Raw genomic sequence first — 24722 nt, 5'->3', positions numbered from 1 at the left:
TTGTAAGCAGACTAACACTTTGGCCTAGGCAGCTCCGTTAGTACAACATTCTTTCTGGGGCTTCAGTTTAAGATCACGTGGACTCTGCTGCCACCTGCAGTTTTCCACAACTCATCAAAAACGTCTGACTGCTCAAAATACATCAATTGGATTGCATCCGAATGACCTCCCCATACACATCTGGACTCCTTTTTGATCTCGTTTTTTTGTCAGAGTGGAATTATTCACATTAAGCTAGGTCTCAAATACAAAATTGTTTAAAAAAGCAAATAAAAACTGCAGTTCTGGTTTACTGAGCCAACTAATTCAGTTTTATCAGCAACCTTTGTTTTAAGAGCCAAGAAGCATCTCAACTATTCCAATGCTCTATTGATTTAGTTTAAAAAACCAAACATGTTCATATCCTGCTGCACCTCTCTATAGTGGTGGTTTAGCGTTTGGTAAATACATGGCTGATAAAGGGGTTCTCTACTAATTTGATGTCAAACTAAATTATAGAAATACATTATTTCTTCTAGAAATGTTTGGGTTTTCACCTCTGTATGTTTTTTACAATTGCATTTTGGAAAGGGGTTTGTATGTGTTTGGTGAACTGTTTTAAATACTTTTCAAATATTTTTGAAGAAGATCACTTTTGAAAAATATCTTTTTTGTCGAGATCTTTTGAGGGTTTTGCTTGGCAGTTTTTCCGGTCCGTATTTTATGACAACAACCTTATGGTGTTCCATAAGGATGTTCTGAACACAATTTTATTATGAATTTTTCTTGAATCCATTTTATTAGCTGATGTTTCCTGACACCTCTACCCGTTACTGATGAAGTAAAACCAAAAGCTTGAAAGTGGAACAATGCCTCTGTCCTTTTTTTTGGAGTAACTCTATATGTTTTGAATATCAATGAATTTCCCGGACAGCACCTTTGTCCAGATGTTGTAAAATATGCTGGAAGGTTAGCATTAATGATCAGTCACAGTGATGGAATTTATTCATATGCGAGTACAGAAACACCCTCTAGTCTTATCTCTCCATTACACTGAAACACTCAGACCGAGGGACTCCAGGAGTGTAGGTTGAACTGTAATGACATTGCAATGGTGCAGATATTCACTAACAGCAGGAAACACATCTACCGAATGAATCCGCTGTGTCTCAACGGCTCTCAACATGGCGACGGCTGTAACAATACAAAACAATAAGCTAGACGTGTATGTTTATTACAACTTCCATATTGTTTACATTCAGGAAGGAACAAGAAAAGTCAAAAGTAATAAAATAAATGTAATTTGCATAATATATGTTGATGTTTAAAAGTTTAAGAGTAATCCTCCAGTTGAAGTCAATATTTTACAACAGCATGTATAATTCATAACCATCTCCAGTCATTCATACATGAGTCAATACAGTTGTTCTCATCAACAGATGGTTGTGCATAACCTCATAACAGTCATGGGAAGAATCACTGAGCAATGTCATAATAATACTCTCGTAGTCTCGGCTCAACAACTTTAAATCCAGGCCTTTCATCTGCCCTGAAACACAGGAAAACAGCAAGTCGTTATCAAACCATGAACGCTATCTGGTGTAGGAGTGTGTCTAGCCATCACAGTGTGACAACTTACTTGTATGTCCAGCACGTCCTCATGAGGTCATACATCTCTGGTGGACAGTTCACTGGGGCATCCATACGTGTCCCACCTTCAATCATCTGCATGACATCATTTCCTTTCAATCCCTGTGAACGGTCAAACATCAGATTAGAAGGGGACGCCTGATGACATTGCTCAGTACCTCTGAAAGGAGTTGATGCTAAAAAGTATCAGTGGATTTTTTGTATTTATTTGTATTCCTCCTTGAGAAAACTAGTTATTATAGTGCTCATTATATACCTTAAAGTTATAGGAATGCGACACAATACGTTAATAACATTAGCAGAGCACATTACAGATGGAAGCAGAGGAACATTTTACACAAAACTTTATTTAACATCACCATAAGTGAGCCACAAACTTAGAGTTTGTCTTGAAGTGTTTTGGTCTAAATGATGCCTTTGAGAAAACAACAGCTGTAATAAAAATGTTTAAAAAAAATGTTCCTCTACTTCTACTAAGGAAGTGAGTGACTGGATATGTGAAATACGCGTTGTCATGGCTGAGGAGTTTCTACCTTGTATGGTTTCTGTCCATACGAGTAGGCTTCCCACATGAGCACCCCAAAGCTCCACACATCGCTTTTGGATGAAAACTTGAAGTAGTTTATACACTCAGGAGCGTACCATTTCACTGGCCACTTCCCATGACCTTTGGCCTGGAGAAGGGGACACATACACACAACATCAGTGGCTATGAATTCATGTTATATTGGTCATTTTGCTTGGAGGATTTCAGTGTTGGTCACTAAGAGCAGTAAGTTGCAGTGCCACAGACGTTCTCAAAACATTATCAGAACAGTTTTATAATGTTGAATGAAAAAAATATTATACTGGTCTTAGCAGTGCTAAAACATTAAAAGCTGGTTCACATTAAATAGAAAAAAAAGAAACCATTTCATCTAGGCTATTGGGGTAGTTTTAGCCATATTGCCCTACTCTACCATTTCGCTGTAAAAAAAACAAACAAACTGAATAATCACTGTGTGCAGTTACCTTGTAGTAGTTTTGCTCCTCAGCGATAGCTTTGGAGAGGCCAAAGTCGCTGATCTTGGCATAGTGCTGTGTGACCAGCAGCACGTTCCTGGCAGCGAGGTCCCTGTGGACGAAGTTATGCTCCTCCAGGTACTTCATCCCCATGGACACCTGGTGGACCAGCTCAGTGAGGTTCTTTATGGTTGTTTGCCTGTGGATGATCAATCAAAGGAACTGTTATTCAAATTATTGATTTGCTTACGTAGCCGGGCATGTGCATGTTAGCGTGCTCCTGGCTCACGACGCCCCCAGTAAACACTGTTAGCTCTGTCAGCACTTTTTGCCTCGTTTGCACCGTTAGCACCGTTAGCTACGGCTTGCCAGCTCAGCCGTCGCCATGTTGAGAGCCGTTGAGAGGCTTGTATAATGCACTGCCATCTTAAAATGAGCTGAAACTTTCAGAAAAACATTACATTTTTTTACTTGACCTGCATGGACTGTGGGACTGTTGCTCTAAGGCAAATGTGCTGACCAACTGTACTTCTAGCAGCAGTGCCAGATTAGACAAGAAGGTGTATTTGTGGGTATACACGGTACTACAGCACATGACTACTACATGATACGCCCTTGAAACAGTTGCAGTTTGGTTAGGTGCTTAAAGTACTTGGTTAGGTTCAGCAAAAGATCATGGTTTGGGTTAAGACAAGTATGTTAATCCCAGCAGTTATCTCAGGGAACATGTCTTGTAGCTTTGCAGATAGACCCTTCTCAGGTTGGATTTATTGGGGGCCATTTGGAGGCTGTTGCCATTTGCAATTTCTTTAAATTTCAAACTAGCCTGGCTATCAATAGAAACTAACAAAGTTTAAGTTCTGTTTAATATTTTAGAGCAACACAGGCTATATGTGTTGGGCCCAAGGCTCATCCTAAGCATAACTATATTATGAGTAGAACAGTTTTTTATGATGAAGGTGATTTCTATAGCTTTTCATAATAATGGAAGAATGAACAAAGAAAACGGAAATGCTATGTAAATCGTTGCATTGTTAAGGGTATAACAAGCAAAAATTTCATAAAAAACAATGAATGGAATGATCATCACTTATGACCTACTAGAAGTGTGTGGTGCTGCCTGTATCTGCAGAGACCCCGCCCTCTGCCTGTGCTTTCTCTTTACTTCTTATTTTGCTGTGTTCAGGACTCTTCTGGGCCACAGCAAAGAGCATTTTATTTACAGAAGGAGAGGAAACCTAAACTCTCGTGAACCCGACCTGCTCGCTGTCAGGTTTCTCTCCGTCTCCTCCCTCTTACAGAGCCAAACATGCTGTTTCATTCCTTCAGTCCATATCAAAGCGCATTATTTAGCGGCGGTTTACTATGTCAGAATCTAAATTCTGGTTCGATATTAGTTTGTTCCTCAAGAAAATCTGATGTTATCAAATTATTTTGCCTTCACATTCATGTGTTCCTCAGCATCAGCTCAGAATAATTCCACTTCTTTTCACTAGAGGAAGTTCTTTTTTTGATATGAATATAAAACTTGTGACTATGTGCACACAGTTAATGTCAGCTGTGACTAATGGAAATATATATATATTGGAAATTACATGTTAACATTTCTGAGTGAGCAGTATTGTGGTGAATCTACAGAATATAGTTTCAAAGTGAGTTTTTTTTAATAGGCTGTGTATAGTCTGAATGCGTTACTTGTGTTTAAACTGACTACATTTGTTGAAGTTTGCTGAAATAAAGCCACCGAATGATAAGCCATTTAACATTTAACATCCACTGTATTTTAACCTTTAAATCACCAAACACGTTATTACTGGATCAGATAGTCAGCTTACAGTCAAGTCTCTTATGTCTATTGATCTCTATATCTTTTTTTAAATATTAAACCATAGGTTTCATCTTCAGTTGGTCAGATTAAAGCTGAACAAATATATTTAAAAAGGTAATGTAAGCTACAGCATAATTTACTAATAAAACTTCATCATCCATTAAGGAACTGAATTAAACTTAATTGTGTTAACTTTTTGACATCTTCCCCGACTCAGGCTCTTTTTTTAAAGTGTGCACAGTCCATATGTAGCCTACATGCATTAATATCTCTTTGTCCGGTGGATTAAAATGGAGGCTCTGGCATTTATTTACCTGTTGCCATGGTGAATTGTGGTATCGGAGCTCTATTTTCATTGAACCACACACAAGCTTGTCTCAGGGTGAACAAACTCAGAGTTGATTGAACAAACTGTGATCGGTTGTTCTGAAACCAAGAACTCACACTTCTCCGTCTCAGGATTAGTCAACTCAGAGTTCAGGGTTAGGCTCAGAGTTTACTAAACCTGCTTTCCGAGGGCCCAGGTTTGTGAGGTGTGGGTGTGTTTATTTGTGCTTTAGAACATAACCGGCGTGAAACAATCAGAAACGAATGGCATTCTCTTCATTCACTTTCTAGCTTACTCAACCACCGATGTGCTGTAATCAAGGTCAGTTAAATATCTCGTTACAGAGAATGATCGAGACCTGGTTGGAGTTCATACTTGTTTTTCTGCAGGAACTTGTTGAGTGGTCCCAGTTCAGCCAGCTCCATGACCAGCATGAGGTTCTCTGCCTCACAGATACCAATCATCCGGACAATATAAGGATTGTCCAGCTGCTGCATGACATTGGCTTCTCGCAGCATTTCCTCATGTACCGATTGGATGTTATCATCGTTCTTCAGGATTTTGACTGCAACTGGCTTCTCAGACCTAATACATAGGGAGGGTTAGGGTTAGGATAAGTAAGTAAAGAAGCCTCATTTTTTACCCAAAACAAAAGATGACCATCAACATATGATCTATAACACAACGTGTGGTTTAGAATACAATAAGACAAGCACACAAACTGAGTCTATTAATCAAAAAGGTTGGGCCCAGATTTGAACAGATTTATATTTTGGAATCTATTACATGAGCCTTTGCATTGAGGAGGACTCGAGAGTGAGAAGTGAGAGGTACGACAGGAAGAGGAATCAGCTCTCAAGATAAATAACATTAGAGTCTAGGTAGGTACTATGACGCACCTCCAGCACCTCCAGCACCTCCAGCACCTCCAGCACCTTCAGCACATATGCCATACACTGCTTTCATTTGCTGAAATTGCTGATATACACACTCCATTGTTCATTTGAGTTAACCTTAGTTTAATACTGTTTGTTTGTAAGTATAACCTTGGGTGGACAACCTTTGAGTCACATTCACTGAGCCAGTTTCTGACAGTACAGTACACTTTGAGTCTGTCAGGCATAGTTGTTGTTTGGATTATCTTGTATTCAAATGTTCTCTTAATAAATTAGATAGATATATGAGGACTGTAGATTTATACTCCCATCCTTTACACAGAAAGCATGTTAGATAGGCATCTGTTAAAGGCCAGTATTAAAGAATACAAGAAGCAAAACAGTTTTGATGTACATTTGAGTATTATGAACCTTTAAATTATCCTTTAATGGTTCTGATTGCTTTCTCGAGGGGTAAACTCACAACCTCAGCTCCCCAATTCATTGTTTCACTTGGTGGTGTAGCCTGAATACTTCATTAACTGATCGAATAGCTGTGAGATTGATGGTTTGGTTATGTACAGTAGAATATCATCTGCATTTTGTGTATATAGTATAATTGTAATATTAGAACCAGTTGGGTTTTTATCTGATTGAAGCTGGTTCAATTAATAGAGTGAATAAAAAGGGTGATAATGGACATGCTAGTTCAGATTTTTGTTTAAATCCCAGCAAAGATAAAAGGCCATTGGATCTGTCTAATGAGGCAATAATATAATAATACATGGCATTTTGAGATTGTAAGGTGTCTTTGGATAGCTGGAATTGGGATTTATTTTAGGATCTTGGGAGACGTGTTGGGGTTGTAAAATCTGCATAGGTCTGGCACTCCATAATCATGGTATAATGACATAATGGGCGATTAAATTGGAGGTATTGGATTGTTTGTATAGATGTAATTTGATTTTGTGTGATTTAGCATACTTTTTCATCTTGTAGATGCCCCTCATGACTGTACCAAAGTTCCCAGAGCCCAGTTCTCCGTCCTCCAAGAAGAGCTGGTTGCGATTCACTGTAGAACTCCTCAGTTCATCTGGGTCTGCGTATGGACTCTCATATACCTCTGTGTCCATTGGCATGGCCTCTGATGGAGAAATGGCCATGTCACATTAGAGGAATAGTGATGGAGTGATTGACACATTAGTCTTGTACAGTTTGCACACTTACTGTAGTAATTAAGAACAACAGCATATAACTTTCTGTTGAATACAAGGTGTGCTTTAAGTGTATACTTTAAATAATTTACCTTTGCTGCCTGCTTGATTATTGGGCACGCTGGTTTCATAAGGGTTGAGATTATCTGAGTTGTTGTATCGAGATCCTCGCTTCTGTTATCAGTTTATCAGGAGAGACAATGTTTGAGAGAACACACATAGTGAAAACACATAAAGTATATACATACATGGTGCACTGCTGAAATGCAATCTGCAACGAGTGAATTAAGCAGGGTGCCACACTTTATATGGAACTTGTATTAAAGTGATATTGAAAGTTTAAGTTCAATAAAGAGGGATTCTTAAAAACATTAGAATTTGATGTTAAATTCAGAATTCATTCATTTATAACTAAAGTTTCTTTCTGATGTGTAAAAAGTCTACACATTGGCAAAAGTTTCTGGAATATGTTTTCATTCATCAGCAGTCTGTCAACCACTGTCAGTATCACTGTAATACATTGTGTTTATAAAATGGGGCATTGTATGATTGTCCATACAAAAGGGTTTAGAGGAAGAGAACAAATGCATGGGATTAACATCTGCATTCATATGCATTCAAAGAAGGGGTGTGGGTGTTAAGTAACAGAGGGTTAGGGTTATAATGTTCCCTGGGACCACATTATAACAGCTTGATGTCAATGATCTGCTCATATTGAAACATACAGTAGGTCCCACACCCCTGCTTTAACAAATGTGTGAACATACAAAAATTCTTTGTTGGATGTCAACATGCTTTGGTCGTGTTGACATCCAAGAACGTTTTTTTTAATCTCTAGCATCAGTGACTAGGTTGTAACAAATATTAAAAGATGAATCTATTGTTCTGCAATTGCATTTCTAAAAGTTATAAATCCTAAACTCAAAAAACAAAGCAAGGTGTCAAACAGAATTCATGTCAGGGGCGCCCCCTTTAAATTCCACATTTCAAGACCCAATAGATCATAAAAGGCTGACAAGGCTGTTCAAAATCCATAAAATAAAGATTTTCCCAACAAACTAAACTAAAGCTAGTGAAAAGTGGATATTGGGATCAAGGATTCTTAAAAGGATGCAGCCGTTGTGTCTCCTAAATTTGGTCAAAAGGAGTCTTTGGAATAAAACAGACACGTGGATCCATTATGCCATGTCTGGTCTTGACGTGCTCATATTGAAGGAGGGACTATTAAGCAGGAAACAGCACAAGGCTGGCTGTGGTTCAGATTGTAATTGCAGTGAATGACCTCTGGATGGTGTTAGATTGTAATTATAAGTTGGCCAACTATTTGGAGAGCAAACAAACTCCAGCTCAAGTTTTAAAACGATCTGCTCTGATCTGTCAGAATGATGGAGAGGGGAAGGCAATAAAGAAAAGCCCAAGGAGCGCAAGGAAAAGGTGATGTGTTAGTTAGCAAGTAGCAATCCACACTGAAGCAAAATCACACGCGGGGAAGGGTTAAGGGGGTTGCTGTGACCAATAGGTTTGTGAGGAGTATTAGTGCACCTTTTTTATGCCCGGTATGAGTTTGGAGAGAATTCCACCTGCTGCACTTTGCTAAAAAACAAAATGTCAGAAGGTTATCAGAGGGCGACCTGGTGATGTTGTGGTCATGCATGTGATCATTACAGTAGAAACAGATTCAGGGGAAAGGTTAGCTCCAAACACGGATGTGTCAACGTTATGTCTCTGCTTACTCATTCAATTGCAAACTACAAGAAGTAAAGAGACACTGGTCATACAGTATATGCAACATGTTCATTTTACAAATATGTTGGAAATTCAACAGCAGCATCTCTTTCCTCAAACGTGTCCCAGTTCAGGGAGGTGCACAGGTTCAAGTTCAAGTTGCAACCCAACCCTTGTGCAATATGCAACCTCTTTATTGCTTCTTATATTTTGTTATTATATTTATTGTATTCTTTTTTATGTCTTTTTATATTCACTATTTCTTTTCTTTCTTTTATGAACCCTCCCAGCAAAAGCTTTTCACACGATTGTACTTGTATAACCAGAGTGACAATAAACATCTTGAATCTTGATGCTTTTACACTGTAGCCTATATACGAGTAGCCCATAATTTCTCAAATTAGACCAAATTAAATCATCAAATTATCCAAACTTTTTATTAGTTATTGTTATTGATGATCATATCTGTGTTAAACTGGGCCGGAGCTGTCTATGGCACACGCTCTTAGGTCGCCGTCGCCAGCTCAGGGGTGTCTGGTGGTCAGCAATGAGTGACACGAGTTACAGTGGCACAGCGAACATATTTTTTAAATCAGAATTCAGAAATAATCTGGGAAGTTTATGAAAATGTTTAAATAATTAAGAGATGTAGGCTACTTTGCATGTCAATAAGGTGCCAGAGAGCATCAAAATAGAGCTTGTTTTGAAAATTCGTACATTAATCAATAGATTTAATTAAATTTTTTCAAGGAACATTCATTTTGTGTTGATTTTGCCGATCCCCTGGAAGAAAGTTGTTTTTAAGCATCTGAGTCCCTTTAGACAAACTTTCATTTTCATTAGCAGGTGGCATTGATGACAAGCATAATTTATACCCGAGGCCTATTTGCAGGCCTCAGCTAGAATAAAGATAAGAAATACCTAATTAAGTGTATAATTAAATAAAAAAAATAAATTAAAAAAAATAAAAAAATAATACATTTTTGAGATGAGAAAAATGATGGAACTATCAGAATACATGTTACAGGTTCACATAAGATAAGGATGGAACACAGCACAACTTGGAAAACTCAAAAGCTCGCCCTGGAAAAACAGCACTTTTAGGATATTGTTTTTTGGAAAGTATGGAAATCCAAGACTTTAAATATGCTGAGCTCTTAGAACAACTGATATAGGCTCTATATACACAGCTATACATAGATACAGTGAAACATTTATAAAATATAGAGCATATAAAATTAGAAAACTGATCAAATATTCCAAAATTTGAATAAAAAAGTATTTTTTAAATTCAAAAACACTCTATATCACTTCTATGTATCACTCCTGATGTTCAATGAATCAAAAGACAGAAGATTGGACCTTTTTTGAGTGTTTTAAGCTCTTTCTAAGCCCTTTTTAGTTGTTTAGTTTAAGGTCAAATACTGCTTCAGATTCAGCCATTCTCTCTGTTCAGGGCTGTATCTCAGCCCCCCCTTCTCCGATTTTCACCATTGAGACATCCTTCGAACCGTAGGAGCCAATAGAATTGCCTGGAATTGAAAGCTAGATGATTGACAGCACTATTAGCCAATAAAGCTCAAAAACGTCCCATCTCTGAAATCTGATTTGCTGAGCTTCCAACCCTCCCAAGAATCCGAGGAGTGTCGGAGAGACACGAATCGAACGGGTTCACACGGAGCACCAGCAGCTGGACATACATGCAGTGGAAGTACAGAGATATTTCATTTTTTCGCTGAGATTCGACCAAAAGTAAGTACAATATTCGATGAAAGCTGTGTGACTTTTTGTGTTCGAAGCTGAATATCTCTGCGATGGTTTACCGGAGAAATGGAAACTATGTCCGTAATCTCCGTCAGGCGGACATGCTTTTTCATGCTGCATGTTCGTAGGTAGCACGTTGCTAACGGAGTGTAGCAGCTGTTTTCTCCGGTCTGTCCCAGTCATATCGAGTATGATTTATGATATTTTGTTATTTGTTTGCTTGGCTGATGGGAGATGTGTTTGTCTCATGTAGAAGTGACCTAGTTCATGTTGTCCCCAGGACGCTGAGGTTTCTGCAGAACTATAACATCATTATATTCGTTCTTCGTGGGTTCTCTGCCAGTTACTTTTAACACAAAACTCTAAGTTTTGATGTACTCTGCGTCCAAATGGGGGACTTTCGGGTGTATATAAGAATACCTATTGTATAGAGAAATAGACAATGTTCTCGCTGATGGTCTTGTTTACTCATGAAGGTCAAATAGAGTCATCAATATTTTTTGATTATTAATTTGAAACTGAATATTTGAATAACATAGTGTGATCTTAAACGTGTTAAAATGTTAACTATTGTTAAACATTATGTCCTGTTATTTAATGTACACAAATTATTAAATCAATGAGTAATTTAAAAAGGTAAAATTAAGTAATTTTAGACCTCAAATGAGTCCTCTGTGTGTACGACTTGTGAATCTGTGCTCACATATTAGTATGTGATGTTTTGCCTACAAACAAAACCAAAACTATCTGCAGGAACAAATACCACGAGAGGGAAGTGAGAAAGTTTGTGATTTGGTGAACCGACTCTTTAAATATTAGCCGTCCACATGCAAAGAGTGTGAACAGACATGTTTCAATCGAACTATGAAATTCTTATTCATTATCTACAGTTGTGGTCAAAAGTTTACATACACTTGTAAAGAACATAATGTCATGGCTCTCTTGAGTTTCCAGTTATTTCTACAACTCTGATTTTTCTCTGATAGAGTGATTGGAACAGATACTTCTTTGTCACAAAAAACATTCATGAAGTTTGGTTCTTTCATGACTTTATTATGGGTTAACAGAAAAAGTGATCAAATCTGCTGGGTCAAAAATATACATACAGCAGTGCTAATATTTGGTTACATGTCCCTTGGCCATTTTCACTTCAATTAGGCGCTTTTGGTAGCCATCCACAAGCTTCTGGCAAGCTTCTCGTTGAATCTTTGACCACTCCTCTTGACAGAATTGGTGCAGTTCAGTTAAATTTGATGGCTTTCTGACATGGACTTGTTTCTTCAGCATTGTCCACATGTTCTCAATGGGATTTTAAGTCAGGACTTTGGGAAGGCCATTCTAAAACCCTAATTCTAGCCTGATTTAGCCATTCCATTACCACTTTTGATGTGTGTTTGGGGTCATTGTCCTGTTGGAACACCCAACTGCGCCCAAGACCCAACCTTCGGGCTGATGATTTTAGGTTATCCTGAAGAATTCATTATCCCATTTACTCTCTGTAAAGCACCAGTTCCATTGGCAGCAAAACAGCCCCACAGCATAATACTACCACCACCGTGCTTGACGGTAGGCATGGTGTTCTTGGGGTTAAAGGCCTCACCTTTTCTCCTCCAAACATATTGCTGGGCATTGTGGCCAAACAGCTCGATTTTTGTTTCATCTGACCACAGAACTTTCCTCCAGAAGGTCTTATCTTTGTCCATGTGATCAGCAGCAAACTTCAGTCGAGCCTTAAGGTGCCGCTTTTGGAGCAAGGGCTTCCTTCTTGCACGGCAGCCTCTCAGTCCATGGAGATGCAAAACACGCTCGACTGTGGACACTGACACCTGTGTTCCAGCAGCTTCTAATTCTTGGCAGATCTGCTTTTTGGTGGTTCTCGGTTGACTCTTCACCCTCCTGACCAATTTTCTCTCAGCAGCAGGTGATAGCTTGCGTTTTCTTCCTGATCGTGGCAGTGACAAAACAGTGCCATGCACTTTATACTTACAAACAATTGTTTGCACTGTTGCTCTTGGGACCTGCAGCTGCTTTGAAATGGCTCCAAGTGACTTTCCTGACTTGTTCAAGTCAATGATTCGCTTTTTCAGATCCATGCTGAGCTCCTTTGACTTTCCCATTGTAGCGTTTGTGGGCGTTTGTATCCAATGAGCCCTATTTAAATGGCCTCAGAGAAGTCACCAGCTGTAGTCACTCATAATCACTCACAAGAAGTTAAGAGGCCATGCTATGAAGCTCATTTCATTGACACAACTTTCTAAGTCACTGAAATTGCTAATTCATGTTGCTGTATGTATATTTTTGACCCAGCAGATTTGATCACTTTTTCTGTTAACCCATAATAAAGTCATGAAAGACCCAAACTTCATGAATGTTTTTTGTGACAAAGAAGTATCTGTTCCAATCACTCTATCAGAGAAAAATCAGAGTTGTAGAAATAACTGGAAACTCAAGAGAGCCATGACATTATGTTCTTTACAAGTGTATGTAAACTTTTGACCACAACTGTATGTTTATGTCAATGTCCTCTGAGTCCCTTAGGTGAGACACATAAAGGAGTGGATAACCTCACTTCCTGTTTTTTAGACATAGTGTAGACACGGAACCATGAAAATATGCAAATGCTTTAAAGACATCACACACACAACTTACGATGGCATACGTTAACCCGGGATGGTCCCGTGGGAGTAGTGGCCGTCCTATCATTCCTGTGAACACAGCATGTCTCAAATGTGAATCGATTATATTCCTACACATTGAGTTTACAGATATTAATTAATATGCAGCACCATTCTGTTTGTATGACAGTCTTACTGTAGACACGTTTGATTAGTGTTAGAGAGTTTTTACCAATTTCTCCGTCGGGCCTTGGACAGGGCTCTGTCAGCACTCGCAGCAGACCATCTGGTTTGTATGAGTAGTGCTCCACCAGCTGTGGCAAAGAGAGAGACATTTATGTATCAGACACTCGTCACAATACATGCATCCAAAGCTAAACAAGACGGAAAAGTCTGCAAAGAGACATCCTTCAGAAATCAAAATGTTCTTCATACGTCAGAAGAGCAGCGTAGACAGCATTGTTATTCTGAGAGACTTTCTCGTAGTCGGGCTAAACAAGTGAAGCTAGAGGACGCGTCCTCTGATACTCTGGACCAAGACTTTCTGTATTGTTTCTAGGAATGTGGGGGTTTTAAAGAAATAGTTCAGAGTCGTCAATGTGCTTATTCTGTTTCTTTGTGAGAGTGAGATGTTTAGATGGATATCAATCTCATGTCTCGTGTCACAGGTTTCCATGGATCGTGGTTCTACCTGGACCCTGGTTGTGCCTCCTGCCGTGATCCTGCCTAACACCCACAGCTACTATTATTAGTACTGTTAGATGGCACAAAATCTTCTTCAACTCAATAACTCAAAATCAGAAATCATATTATTCAGTCCGTCAACCCCTATCAGTTCCATTGAAAGTGCCCTTGGTCCCGTGACTGTTAACATCCACTGCCAGAAACTTAGGACTAGTATTTGATTCAGATTTAAGCTTCTAACCACAAATCACAAAACAAAAGTTGTCTAGTCCTGTTTCCTTCAAATTAGAACAATCTCTCTCCCTTGACCTGGAAAAAGTCATTCATGCATTCATCTTTTCAAGACTTGACTACTGTAACTCCCTTCTCTCTGGCATCAACCAGAAGTCACTCTCTCGCCTCCAACTAGTCCAGAATGCAGCAGCTAGACTTCTCACTGGTTTTAACAGACAACATCACATCACCCCAATCCTGGCTTCTCTTCACTGGCTCCTTGTTCGTTTTAGAATAGATTTTAAGATTTTACTGATCACTTTTAAAGCACGTATGGGTCTGGCCCCAAAAGATATTTAGGGAATGTTGACCCCCTATGAGCCAGCTTGCAGCCTTAGATCCTCAGGTGGGGTCCTTCTGGCTGTTCCAAAGTCGAGGCTAAAAATTAAAGATGATCGTGCTTTTTGCCATCAGGACCCCTCGGCTTTGGAATGACCTGCCTGAGGAGGTAAGGCTCGCAGAATCAGACTGGCTTTTATGAGATGTCGTCGCTTTACTGCTTTATTTTGTTTTATTTTATTTTATTAAATGTAATGTATTTTATTTAATGTTGTTTATTCTGTACACATGACATCTATCACACATAGAGGATCCTCCTCTGTTGCTCTCTGAGGTCTCTTCCTCTGTTACATGTGTACAGATTGTAAAGCCCTGTGAGGCTAATTTGTGATTTGGGCTATCCAAAATAAATTGAATTTAATTGTCTTTGTATTAAAGGTCCAGTGTGTAGCATTTTAGGGGATCTATTAACAGAAATAGAAAATAATAGTCATAACTATGTTTTCATTAGTGTATAATCACCTGAAACTAAGAATTGTTGTGTTTTATGTGCTTTATATATCTACAGTAGCCCAGAACGGCAAACCAAACACTGGCTCTAGAGAGCGTTTCACACTTTTATGTGACCTGAAGGACGCGAGCGCACCCCGTCGTTAGGTCCGTCGGTCCTCGGAACAGGCCGCGAGGCAACGGAGGGTTGGATCCCCCCCCTCGGCTATAGACGAGACTTTTTACTAGTTTCGTCATGGAGAAAAGGGTACCAAAAATAAAAAGCTGGTGACTACAGACGGGGCTCCCGCTATGACGGGCCGGCATGCAACCCTAACCCGCAATTCAAAGGTGACCCAGACTTCCCAATATTTTGTGATTAGTAATAATGTAATAGGATTCATTTAAAAATGTGATAGAGTTGATTTTTTAATCTTACATAACTGATAATTTGTATAAACATGGGACAGAGTTCATGATTTGTTAAAAAATGTTACAAAGGTAGTGGGTGGTACAAACGAGACATGATTTGAAGATATGACAGTTAATGATTTCCTAAAAAAATGTTAGAAGTGATAATTTGTACAAAAATATATTTTTTAACAAAATACACAATCATTGTTAATAATTATTGTGAGGAATAATTAACATTGACATGTGATCTGACAGTCTCTTCACACATATTATTATCGTTATTAAGAGGTGATCTGTGCAACTTTGTTATTCAGGAAGTTTGTATCAAACAAGTAGCCCTTCGTACTACTCAGTACCCTTAAAGTAGCTCTCCGTTTCAAAAAGGTTGGTGACCCCTGCTGTGAGGTAACCAGGTTTGGCACCATTCCTGTACAAAGACCAACACGTAACTAACAACCTGTCCTGTAGTTGGAGATGCTGCACAGAAGTGCTAGATGGATAGATATACTGTTGTTTGTCAAGAAATGAGGAACTATTCTTTTGAGGAGGGGTTTCCGTTCTACAATTACACACAACTTTCATGTAGTGTTTTTCAAAGTTGAAGATAATTAAATGAAATAATGGAGTTGGTATTTCTCTACCAGATTATGCTGCATATTCCTGGCAATGTGGAGAAAGCATGAACTATAACACAACTGTAATAACCATGAAGTACATGATTTTATTTCTGAAGGAACACTGAGCAACACTTCAGACAGCTGCTGGGAAACCCTAAACCTGATCCGGAGAGTCATTGTTAAATATCCACGTGAATATGTCCAGAAACATAAAAAACATGTGTTTACCTGCCACAGGGTGTCAAACTTCTTGCCATCTGGGATTGAGAGCTTGCCAGTCCTGTCCCTGTCAATGCGATAATGCATGACTTGTCGTTCATGAAGTAAACACAGGGCATAGGATCCATTCGAATCTCTCTGTCGGATCCTGCACTCACAAGAAGAAAATGAATCAGTAGGTGTGAAGATCCTTCTCTGGAGTGAACATAGTACAAGTATCATTTCCTTCATAGATGTGACTGATGTTTTGTGAGGTGCCATTTGTGTGTGCAGTTCACATGACCATACTCAGAAAAGCAAACAATGAGTGAGAGATCTGCGTTTCTTCTGAACAGTATATTTAATCCAACCTGGAGTCCTTCCATAAACTCAGTATAATACAACCCATAACACAGCACATTGTGTTATTAGTACACAGACACTCTGGGTTGTAATCCAGTACAGTTATACCAAGCACCCAGGAAGAGCACCGGGCTTTGAAGCAAACCTTACATAGTGGCCAAATAGTGGAATTACAATTTTCAGAACCATGATGTGACACCATTGGGCCCAAAAAGGCTTGTTCCCACAGTCTTACATTGGGAAAGAGACGTCTGTATCAGTGGTTTCCAAGTAGTAAGAGGCCTACTTTAAAAGGCTTTTTTCAAATCAGTAGGTCCTAAAAGTTGTAAAATGCACTAGCCGAATCCACAGTTATTTGCCTTCCTCCGTTGATGTGAATGAGCCCGATACCAAGGCTGGACGGAGGGAAGGAAGACGGGTTAAAGAAAGCGCTAGCATGCTTGCTCTATGGGCCCATGGATGCGGAAGAGTGCATCAGAATTCTTTACTCGGAAGTCAAACTTTTTTCGCTTCATGCGCCTCTGAGCAAATTTAAAGGAATGAACAGGGTTGCGTATCCAGTTCTCTTTATACATCTATGAATTATACACACATCACCATGAGTGCAAGGTTTTTAAAGAGCACTGTCAAGAGGGATGCTCAACACCAACACACAAGTTCTTATGAACCATTGCAACAGATTCAGGTTTCAACACTCTTACGCCATCCACTGAGTTACAGCTACTGTGTGTGTTAAATGGTGGTTTTGCCAAGACACAAAAACTTACTTGTGGCACAATAAATGAAAGCACTAACTCATGTAGCATTTCTATTGATCAGATATGCTAAACCACAAGCACATTGGGCCTCATGCAAGAACCACTTGTAGGAACAGATGTGTTCTTCAGTGGCTTCTATGCTTCTATGTCTATGCCACATTTCTCATATTTTGAATTTTGTCATAGGTATGAACACAATATATGAGAATATATGTCGTTGGAGTCATGTGCAATTAGTCTGCTGTTATCATAAATTACATTTTTACTAAAGGGATTGTATATTTCATCACTTTGAAAAGATTTTGCATAACAAAATCCTACATAAATTAATCTTTTTAAAATTTTAAAATGATGTTGGCATTATATTATTATATGTATTATTATATAGTTTTGAATGAGGCATGAGCTTTTGCACGAGATGTTAGATATTTTGTATTTTGTGTATATGTTGAGTTTTTTTTAATGTAGAGTTGAGTCGACAAAGAGGGCCCTCGTTCAGAAGTTGTGTTTTAGCAAACGCGAAAAAATGAAAAAACACTGTTTAATCTCTCCCTGGCAAAAAATGCCTCAGAAATATACAGTGAAAATATATTATAATGAATTCCATCAGTTCAAAGATGAAGAATAAACCATACAGGAAATGCATTGAGGTTACAAAAAAAGCTTGACATGAATTGCGGAGTCTGTCGGGTAGAAATGACAAGACTATTTATATCTCCTCTTTTTTGTGACTTTACTACTTCTGTTATTGCTACTACTGCTTATCAATGCTCACGGCTTGAGCCTTTTGTGATGGATGCACCTTTATATTTGACTTTGTCTTGTGTTGATCTTAAAAAGTTCCTGCATGAGTCACATTTAGATCATTAAGTCATAAAACCACCTCATTTCTCCAGCTTTTTTATTTTTGTATTTATTCATTTTTGTTGTTAGTTTTGTGTCATCACTGGAGGATTAAAGATGTTTTTAAACAACCTTTTCAAGCTTGTAACAGCTTTAATTTAACAGTTACATCTTTGTGTTTTGTTATTTTATAGTCACTGTACTTTTCAATCACCCAGTTTAATTTTTGACCTGTTTGTTTTTACTAATGCAACCCTCTAATCCTATTTATTATCTTATTTCTTTATAATGGTCCTGTAATGCACCTTGAAACCTTGTTTTGAAACAAATGTTAATGATATTATTCTATTTTACTTTTTGATATTTGCCACCAGGTGAAGTTTAAATATTATTGGTGACAAATAGTACACCAGCTGCACCTTGCTGATTGAAAAATGGGTGTAAGTATGTTCAAACATTAGGATCTGAAGAAGAACCCGCACTGAGCCCAGTTTCACACACTAAACAGGAACTTAAATAGATGGACTGTGTGCCATTATTTATAACTACGCTTGTCTCTTTTTTTAATCTAAATTATAATCTAAAACAAGAGAAAATACAAAAATATTATAAATAAATAGAAATGTAGCCGTACAATTATAATAGTGTTGTTGTTAGCTGTTGTTGGCTACTCTTGGAAGCCAGAACCAAAACCTTGCAAGTAACTCCAGAACATTCTAGCCATGGGTATAGTATTTGGATCATTCTCGTTGAAATGTATTTAAAGCTATAATCAGAATGTGATGCTGTGTTTCAGTGGAAACACAGTTTTTTTCTATGCTTAGAAAAGGGACAGAACAGTCACATTTCGCCCTGCTGTCATTCTTCCTCTTGTTTGGCTACTTCAGGAAGTCCTTTGCAAACTGCCAGAGCGGAAACCACAGTGTGTGTGTGTGTGTGTGTGTGTGTGTGTGTGTGTGTCTTCTGTGTTTCTTCAGTCAAGACCACTCTCGACAGAAGTTTCAGCTGCCAGATACTCTACACCTGCTTTGTTCAAATAGCAAAGCAAAAGAACATCTAACATACTGCATTGAATGTAATAGAATGTTAAGCAATTGTTGCAGTTGATTTAAGTTGTTGGATTTTTGTAGCATTTACTTTCATTTCACAACTAAGACTGTTACAAAGCAGAACTATATAACAGCACTGGTACACTGCACTGGTAATGTTGTATCTCTAAGTATAGTGTCTCCATTGGACTTCAGTGGGTCACTAAAGTAAGTCATTATAGCAATAATGATAATAAGAGAACGGAGAAAACACTCCGTTCTCTACACTGGCTACCTGTAAGAGCTCGCATCCAGTTTAAGACTCTGGTGCTAGCCTACAGGGCAGTGAAAGGAACAGCTCCTTCCTATCTCCAGGCCATGGTCAAGCCTTACACCCCCGCCCGACCACTTCGCTCTGCTGCCTCGGGGCGATTGGTCGCCCCGTCGCTCAGAGGTCCTGGCGGCCGGTCGACCTGGTCACGGCTGTTTTCTGTCCTGGCCCCACAGTGGTGGAATGAACTTCCCACTGACGTCAGGACAGCGGAGTCGCTGCCCATCTTTCGGCGCAGGCTGAAAACCCACCTCTTCAGGAAGTGCTACCCTGAGCCTTCCACTTAGCACTTATTGTTTTCATACTAGCTTGTTGCACTTATTGTATTCGTATTACTTATAGCACTAACTGTTTTTCTTGTTTCTGCACTGTACTTTGGCTCTGAGTTATGCTCTGCTTCATGCTCTTAGATGCTTGTTTGGAAAAGGAAATGTACTTATGACTTCTGGTGACTAGTAGTTCTTTTGATTACCAATGTTGATGCACTTATTGTAAGTCGCTTTGGATAAAAGCGTCTGCTAAATGACTGTAATGTAATGTAATGTAATAATGATAATAAGATAATTAGTTGTTGTTGCCCTCAGCAAACAGTACAAAATGACGTTTTCTTTGGTGCTTTTGAAGATGTTTCCTATTGACACATTTTGTCAGAACTTGAGCTGAAACAGTGAAGACAAACAAGACAAGCTAAATTTAAACTAAAAGCAGCTGTTTGGCTCACTAGTGTGTGCAACCGTCACTGACTCTACATCAGTGTAAATTTGACAACATGTATTGTAAAAAAAACAATGGAACAATTTGAGCTTGGTCTATTGTGACATAACATAAAGTGTATCCATTGCTGTGGGTTCTGCTTATCTTTCCACTGTTCTCCCGCTGTGCTTTTTTCATATGCATATTCCAAGTCAATTTGAAAGAAATTAAGAACAACAATATCAGCGCTAGTCTTCCATTGTTGTCTATCTACCAAGCACTAACTAAAATTGCCTACAGTATCAATTCAGGGAGAAGCTTGTATCAAAGCCTCACATGGTTCTGAGGTTTGGAGAATCCCAGGCTGCAGGTTGTTAAGTCTCTGCAGGGGAAAAGCACTGTGTGCTTCCATAAAATTAATACATTCCTGATCCTTAACTGAATTAAGCAGATGTCAATGTTGTCAATGGGTTGGTGGATGAGTTTTACAAACACAGGACATTTACTCAGGGAGAAACCAAAAGTTGAGTTTAACTGACAATGTTATATCACATGACCCTACGTCATTGAGTCACATGATATTACGTCCGTAGTTCAGGGTTATGTTACAACCATACTTATTTTAAGCCAAATCATGATGTTTTTTTACCCCAACTAAGTGGTTTTGTTGCCTAAACCAAACCGTCACCATTTGACGTTGAACTCATGATAGACATGACTGTTGCACAATGTTAACTACACGTTGGTTTGGGACCAATTAGTAATGGGAGAAATATCCCTCCTGCCAATGTCTTTTTCAGTAGTCATGGAAGTTGTGGTAACAGTTGCTAGGAACATCTTTCAGAACAACATAATAAATTGGTTTCTGTTCAGTTGCTCCCTATACAGCTGCGTCAATCTCATTCACCGTCAATCTCATTCAATCTCATTAAAAAAAAATTTAAAAAATGATCTGGCAACATTTGGGGGATGAACCACAAATAAGACTTCCTCCTATCTGCAAAGTGTAACAATCCAGTCAGAGGTTTCATGTTTTCATCTTCATAAAACTAAGACGGCTAAAGAATTGTGGTGTTTGTGAGAATAGTTTTTGGAGCATGTTAAGGATATTGTGAATTTGCAAGACTTTCACTATTTGTGAAATAAATGGTCAAATTTGGATGGATTTGATACTATATTTCATACCATTTAATATAAACACAGTCAAAAGCTGTACAAAGACACTTACAGAAAAATACTTACAGGAATTTTCCATTTGTACGGGAGCCATTTTGAAGCCTGGGCTCAGAGTCTTCTCGTGTTATTGATCCGTGGAACCAGGGCATTTTTTCATGTGCAGTGGTGGAAATGAGTTTCTCCAGCTGAGGCCTCTGGCTGATGATGGCCTGCTCCAGAGCTGCTCCCTGCACACACACACGAGCTATGAGCAAGCGCTTATAATAATATTAATAGCATGCAGGCCAAGCTTTTTCTGATGTGTTCTATACTATTATAGTACCCTCTTCAAATACTTTCTTCTTTACTTATGTGTACCAAAGTGAAGTTGTCAGTGAACATATTCAGCTCTGATCTGCTTCCTAGGGGATATACTTTTGATTCCTCCATGTTCATGGAAAGTATGAGGCAGTTACTAAACAAAGCGTTATGGACACTTATTTATGGACACGTGTTGGTTTAAAAACAGCTTCGAAACCAGGGGTCCGGGAGCCCAAGGATCCTCAAAGGAGTTCCAGGGGGTCCCCAGGAACGTGGGAAATAGTTTATCTTCACTATTTAATTCACTTTAGAAGTGAGCCCAATGTGAGTAAGAGTCATAAGAGTGTCCATGGTAATCTCCTCAACTGTAGTTGACAACTAGTATTCTGGTCTTATTTTCAAATATTTTCAGATGGTCTCTGAAGCGAGTTATTATCAAATCGCGGTCTGTAACTTAATGTGTATCAATTGAGGGGTTATTGACATGAAAAAGGTGGACAACCACTGTTCTAAATGACCTTCTAGCCTTACAGGATAGAGTTGAAACTAACCTGCAGATTCCATGTCTGCTTTACATACTCCCGGATCAGTTTTTCCTTCAGGTCCTCAAACGGCCCAATCTTTGGCTGCATGTTCTTGGGCCTGTTGCGGGGCTTCTTTAGCAGACACACAAGGCCATCCATCTCCTGTGAGTGGTAGTCAATCACATCCACGGGGGTTCTGTGGCTCTTCCCACCAGCAATAGCATACGTTTCATTGGGTTCTCTTTCAATGGTGTAGTGGTAGCAGCGGCCTGAATACAACACAGACAGTGCAAAGCCTCCGAGATAGTTTCGGCTTTGTCTTAGCAGGTATATGCCGTTACCCATGCTGGCCTGCTGCAGGTATTCCTCTGCCTCCTCCCTGGTGATGTTGCCATAGAAGAACGGCAATGCGTTCACCGTGTCAGCCATGGTGTCTTCTGGATGGTGGCTCCCTTATTAAGGAAGTCCTCTTGCAAAGGATCAATTAACCCTAAAAGCAAAATTCAAGATTAATTTACTCTGAAATGAGAAATTGCTAATATCAAAAATTGTATAGTATATTTACAGAGTGAGCAGAGTACAGTATTTCTGCATGAGGGATGTTTAACTTGTATGCTCCCCAGTGTACAATGAAAATGGAGATTAGGTTCAGAGAGGAACATGATGACATTCACATCACCCTGATCATCAGAGGATCACCCTCAAATGAGCCTGTAGATAAGAAGTGGACTTAGTCACCATCAGTCACCCATTGGTTAGAGGATTACTGTTTTGAAGCCATTAGTTGGCATTTCGGCTGTCGCCATTTGGTTTTTTTTTGTTGATTTTTTTTTTTTTCTTGAGCCAGAAGTGACAAGAGCGGGTGAAGCTAAATACAACCGAACACTGAACAAGACATTTTTAGGCGACCAAAATGTTACAATTAACTTTAATGAATTGAAATCACACTGAAAGGTTGAATTTCCAAAACAAAAACACAGACAACAACCAGACTGGACAACGCCGTGGAAGAAACCTGTCAATCACAAGGTAGCCACGATCTAAAGCATACACGCCCTGAAGCATACCCTGCTTTCTCTAAATGGACCGTATTTAGTTTACAATGTTACAGCTAATTTGGTCAGAAATTCCTTCCCTAACACCAGGTTAAGATTTTTTTATTTGCATCAAATCAAAATGTTGTGTGCTTCTATTCATGTTCCCGGTGTGTTTTGTGGTATAAAGCTCTGAATAATGACCAGGTATTAGTAGTTAGAAGGCTTCATCCTTTGGGGAACATGGACGTTTGTCCAACATTTTATGGAATTCCATCCAATAGTTAATTAATAGATATTTCAGCATGAGGCAAAGTGGTGAACCAACAGACTGACATTGCCATCCATGAAGTCACGTCGCAAGGCTGGCTATAGAAATTCAAGACTACAGACCATGAATGTCAATACCAAATTTCAAGGCAATGTGGCCAGTAGATGATCAGATATTCTGGTTTATTACCATCCATTGAACAGACCAACCAATCAAAAGACTGACCAACCTCTGACCGCTAATATACTAGCAGGGCAAAACTGTTGAGCAATACAGAAGACCTTGATGCCAGAGACTGTTTCAGGCTTGACCACTATGGTAAGTTGGCTAAAGTTTGGGATCAGTCTGAGCTGAAGCATCTTTTCTGTCCAATGATAGAAAACAGAAAATATTTAAAACATACAAGAAACCAAACAGCAGTCTGAATATATAGCATGCCATATCAGATGGTCGGACATTTGCTGAATTGTACAATTATTGCTCAAGAGGTAGTTTACATTGTTGATCCATTGTTAATATAAAATAATGTTGACTAGTAGAGCTTTAAGTCTGTTGGATGAACTCAGCTGGTGCCAGGGGCCAGATAATATTGCTAGGTTGTTGTCACAAGAACATAACATTAGAAGTTTTTTATTATTATTATTATACTTTTATTAATTCATTATTTTTTAGCCAGGGTAGGTTAACTGAACACAGCTGCTCTCATACAGGAGCTTCCTCTACACCCGCATACATTACAATTAGTACTAGTATCAGTACAATTACAGTATATTTCAACAATGAGGTAAATTGCACATTGTAAAAGTGAAAATATGTTACAAATATGTTACAATTAGACTATTTTGTTGTTGTTGTTGTTGATGTGATTCGTGATGTTTTAAATCATGTTTTCAAAATGTCTGTTCCAATTAAAAAAGTTTACCTCAATGTTGTACTAATAATTGCATTATTTTTTTCAGAGGTCCATTTGTTTTATAGAACATTTTCTGTGTGGCCCGTGTGGCTGCAATTTGCGTGAAAATTATGGAAAGTAAAAAAAAAATGTGCTTCACCACTAAAATTCTTTATTTGTATATAATTCTTTCTTCACATTTTATCAACCTTGACAGCACATATTTCTCACTCCAGATGGGGGAGCTGTGAACAGTATAGTTAACTGTTAATAAGTGTATAATAAAGGATTTATTAACCCTAACAAACAAAGCTTAGCAAAGGATTAAAAATGCCATAGTAGGTAACTTAGTTAAACTCTATAAATATGTTTATAATGCTATTATAAACAATTATAAGAAACTCAGAAGGCAAATTACAACTACCTTAATATAAAGCATTACCATTCCATACTATACATTACTATATTGTACCTTACTATATCATATTACAATAAAAATGTTATGTTATACTGCTACTATTCTTATTATTACTTTGCACCTTTTACTAATATCTTATCTTATATCCCATACTCTA

At 38.6% G+C, this 24722-nt stretch overlaps 1 protein-coding gene across 1 annotated transcript in view; it reads right to left on the bottom strand.

Moving 5' to 3' along the window:
* Positions 1 to 949: 949 nt before the first annotated feature.
* syk (spleen tyrosine kinase) overlaps positions 950 to 24722 on the bottom strand; it is a 32018-nt gene continuing 8245 nt past the window's right edge. Inside the window, exons 3-15 of the mRNA XM_068706023.1 lie at positions 21978 to 22440; positions 21193 to 21353; positions 15965 to 16103; positions 13213 to 13294; positions 13015 to 13070; positions 8419 to 8469; positions 6969 to 7050; positions 6647 to 6806; positions 5163 to 5372; positions 2641 to 2830; positions 2163 to 2303; positions 1619 to 1731; positions 950 to 1528 (exon numbers count right to left, since the gene is read on the bottom strand). Of these exons, the coding sequence (XP_068562124.1) occupies positions 1456 to 1528; positions 1619 to 1731; positions 2163 to 2303; positions 2641 to 2830; positions 5163 to 5372; positions 6647 to 6806; positions 6969 to 7050; positions 8419 to 8469; positions 13015 to 13070; positions 13213 to 13294; positions 15965 to 16103; positions 21193 to 21353; positions 21978 to 22379 (1860 nt within the window). The 5' untranslated portion in view covers positions 22380 to 22440 and the 3' untranslated portion in view covers positions 950 to 1455. The remainder of the gene's footprint in view (positions 1529 to 1618; positions 1732 to 2162; positions 2304 to 2640; positions 2831 to 5162; positions 5373 to 6646; positions 6807 to 6968; positions 7051 to 8418; positions 8470 to 13014; positions 13071 to 13212; positions 13295 to 15964; positions 16104 to 21192; positions 21354 to 21977; positions 22441 to 24722) is intronic.

This window comes from Cebidichthys violaceus, unplaced genomic scaffold (assembly GCF_023349555.1).
Source record: "Cebidichthys violaceus isolate CVI_PGR_0920_01 unplaced genomic scaffold, fCebVio1.0.p SCAF_12, whole genome shotgun sequence".
Lineage (NCBI taxonomy): Eukaryota > Metazoa > Chordata > Actinopteri > Perciformes > Stichaeidae > Cebidichthys > Cebidichthys violaceus.
This window is presented reverse-complemented; position numbering and strand designations above follow the sequence as displayed.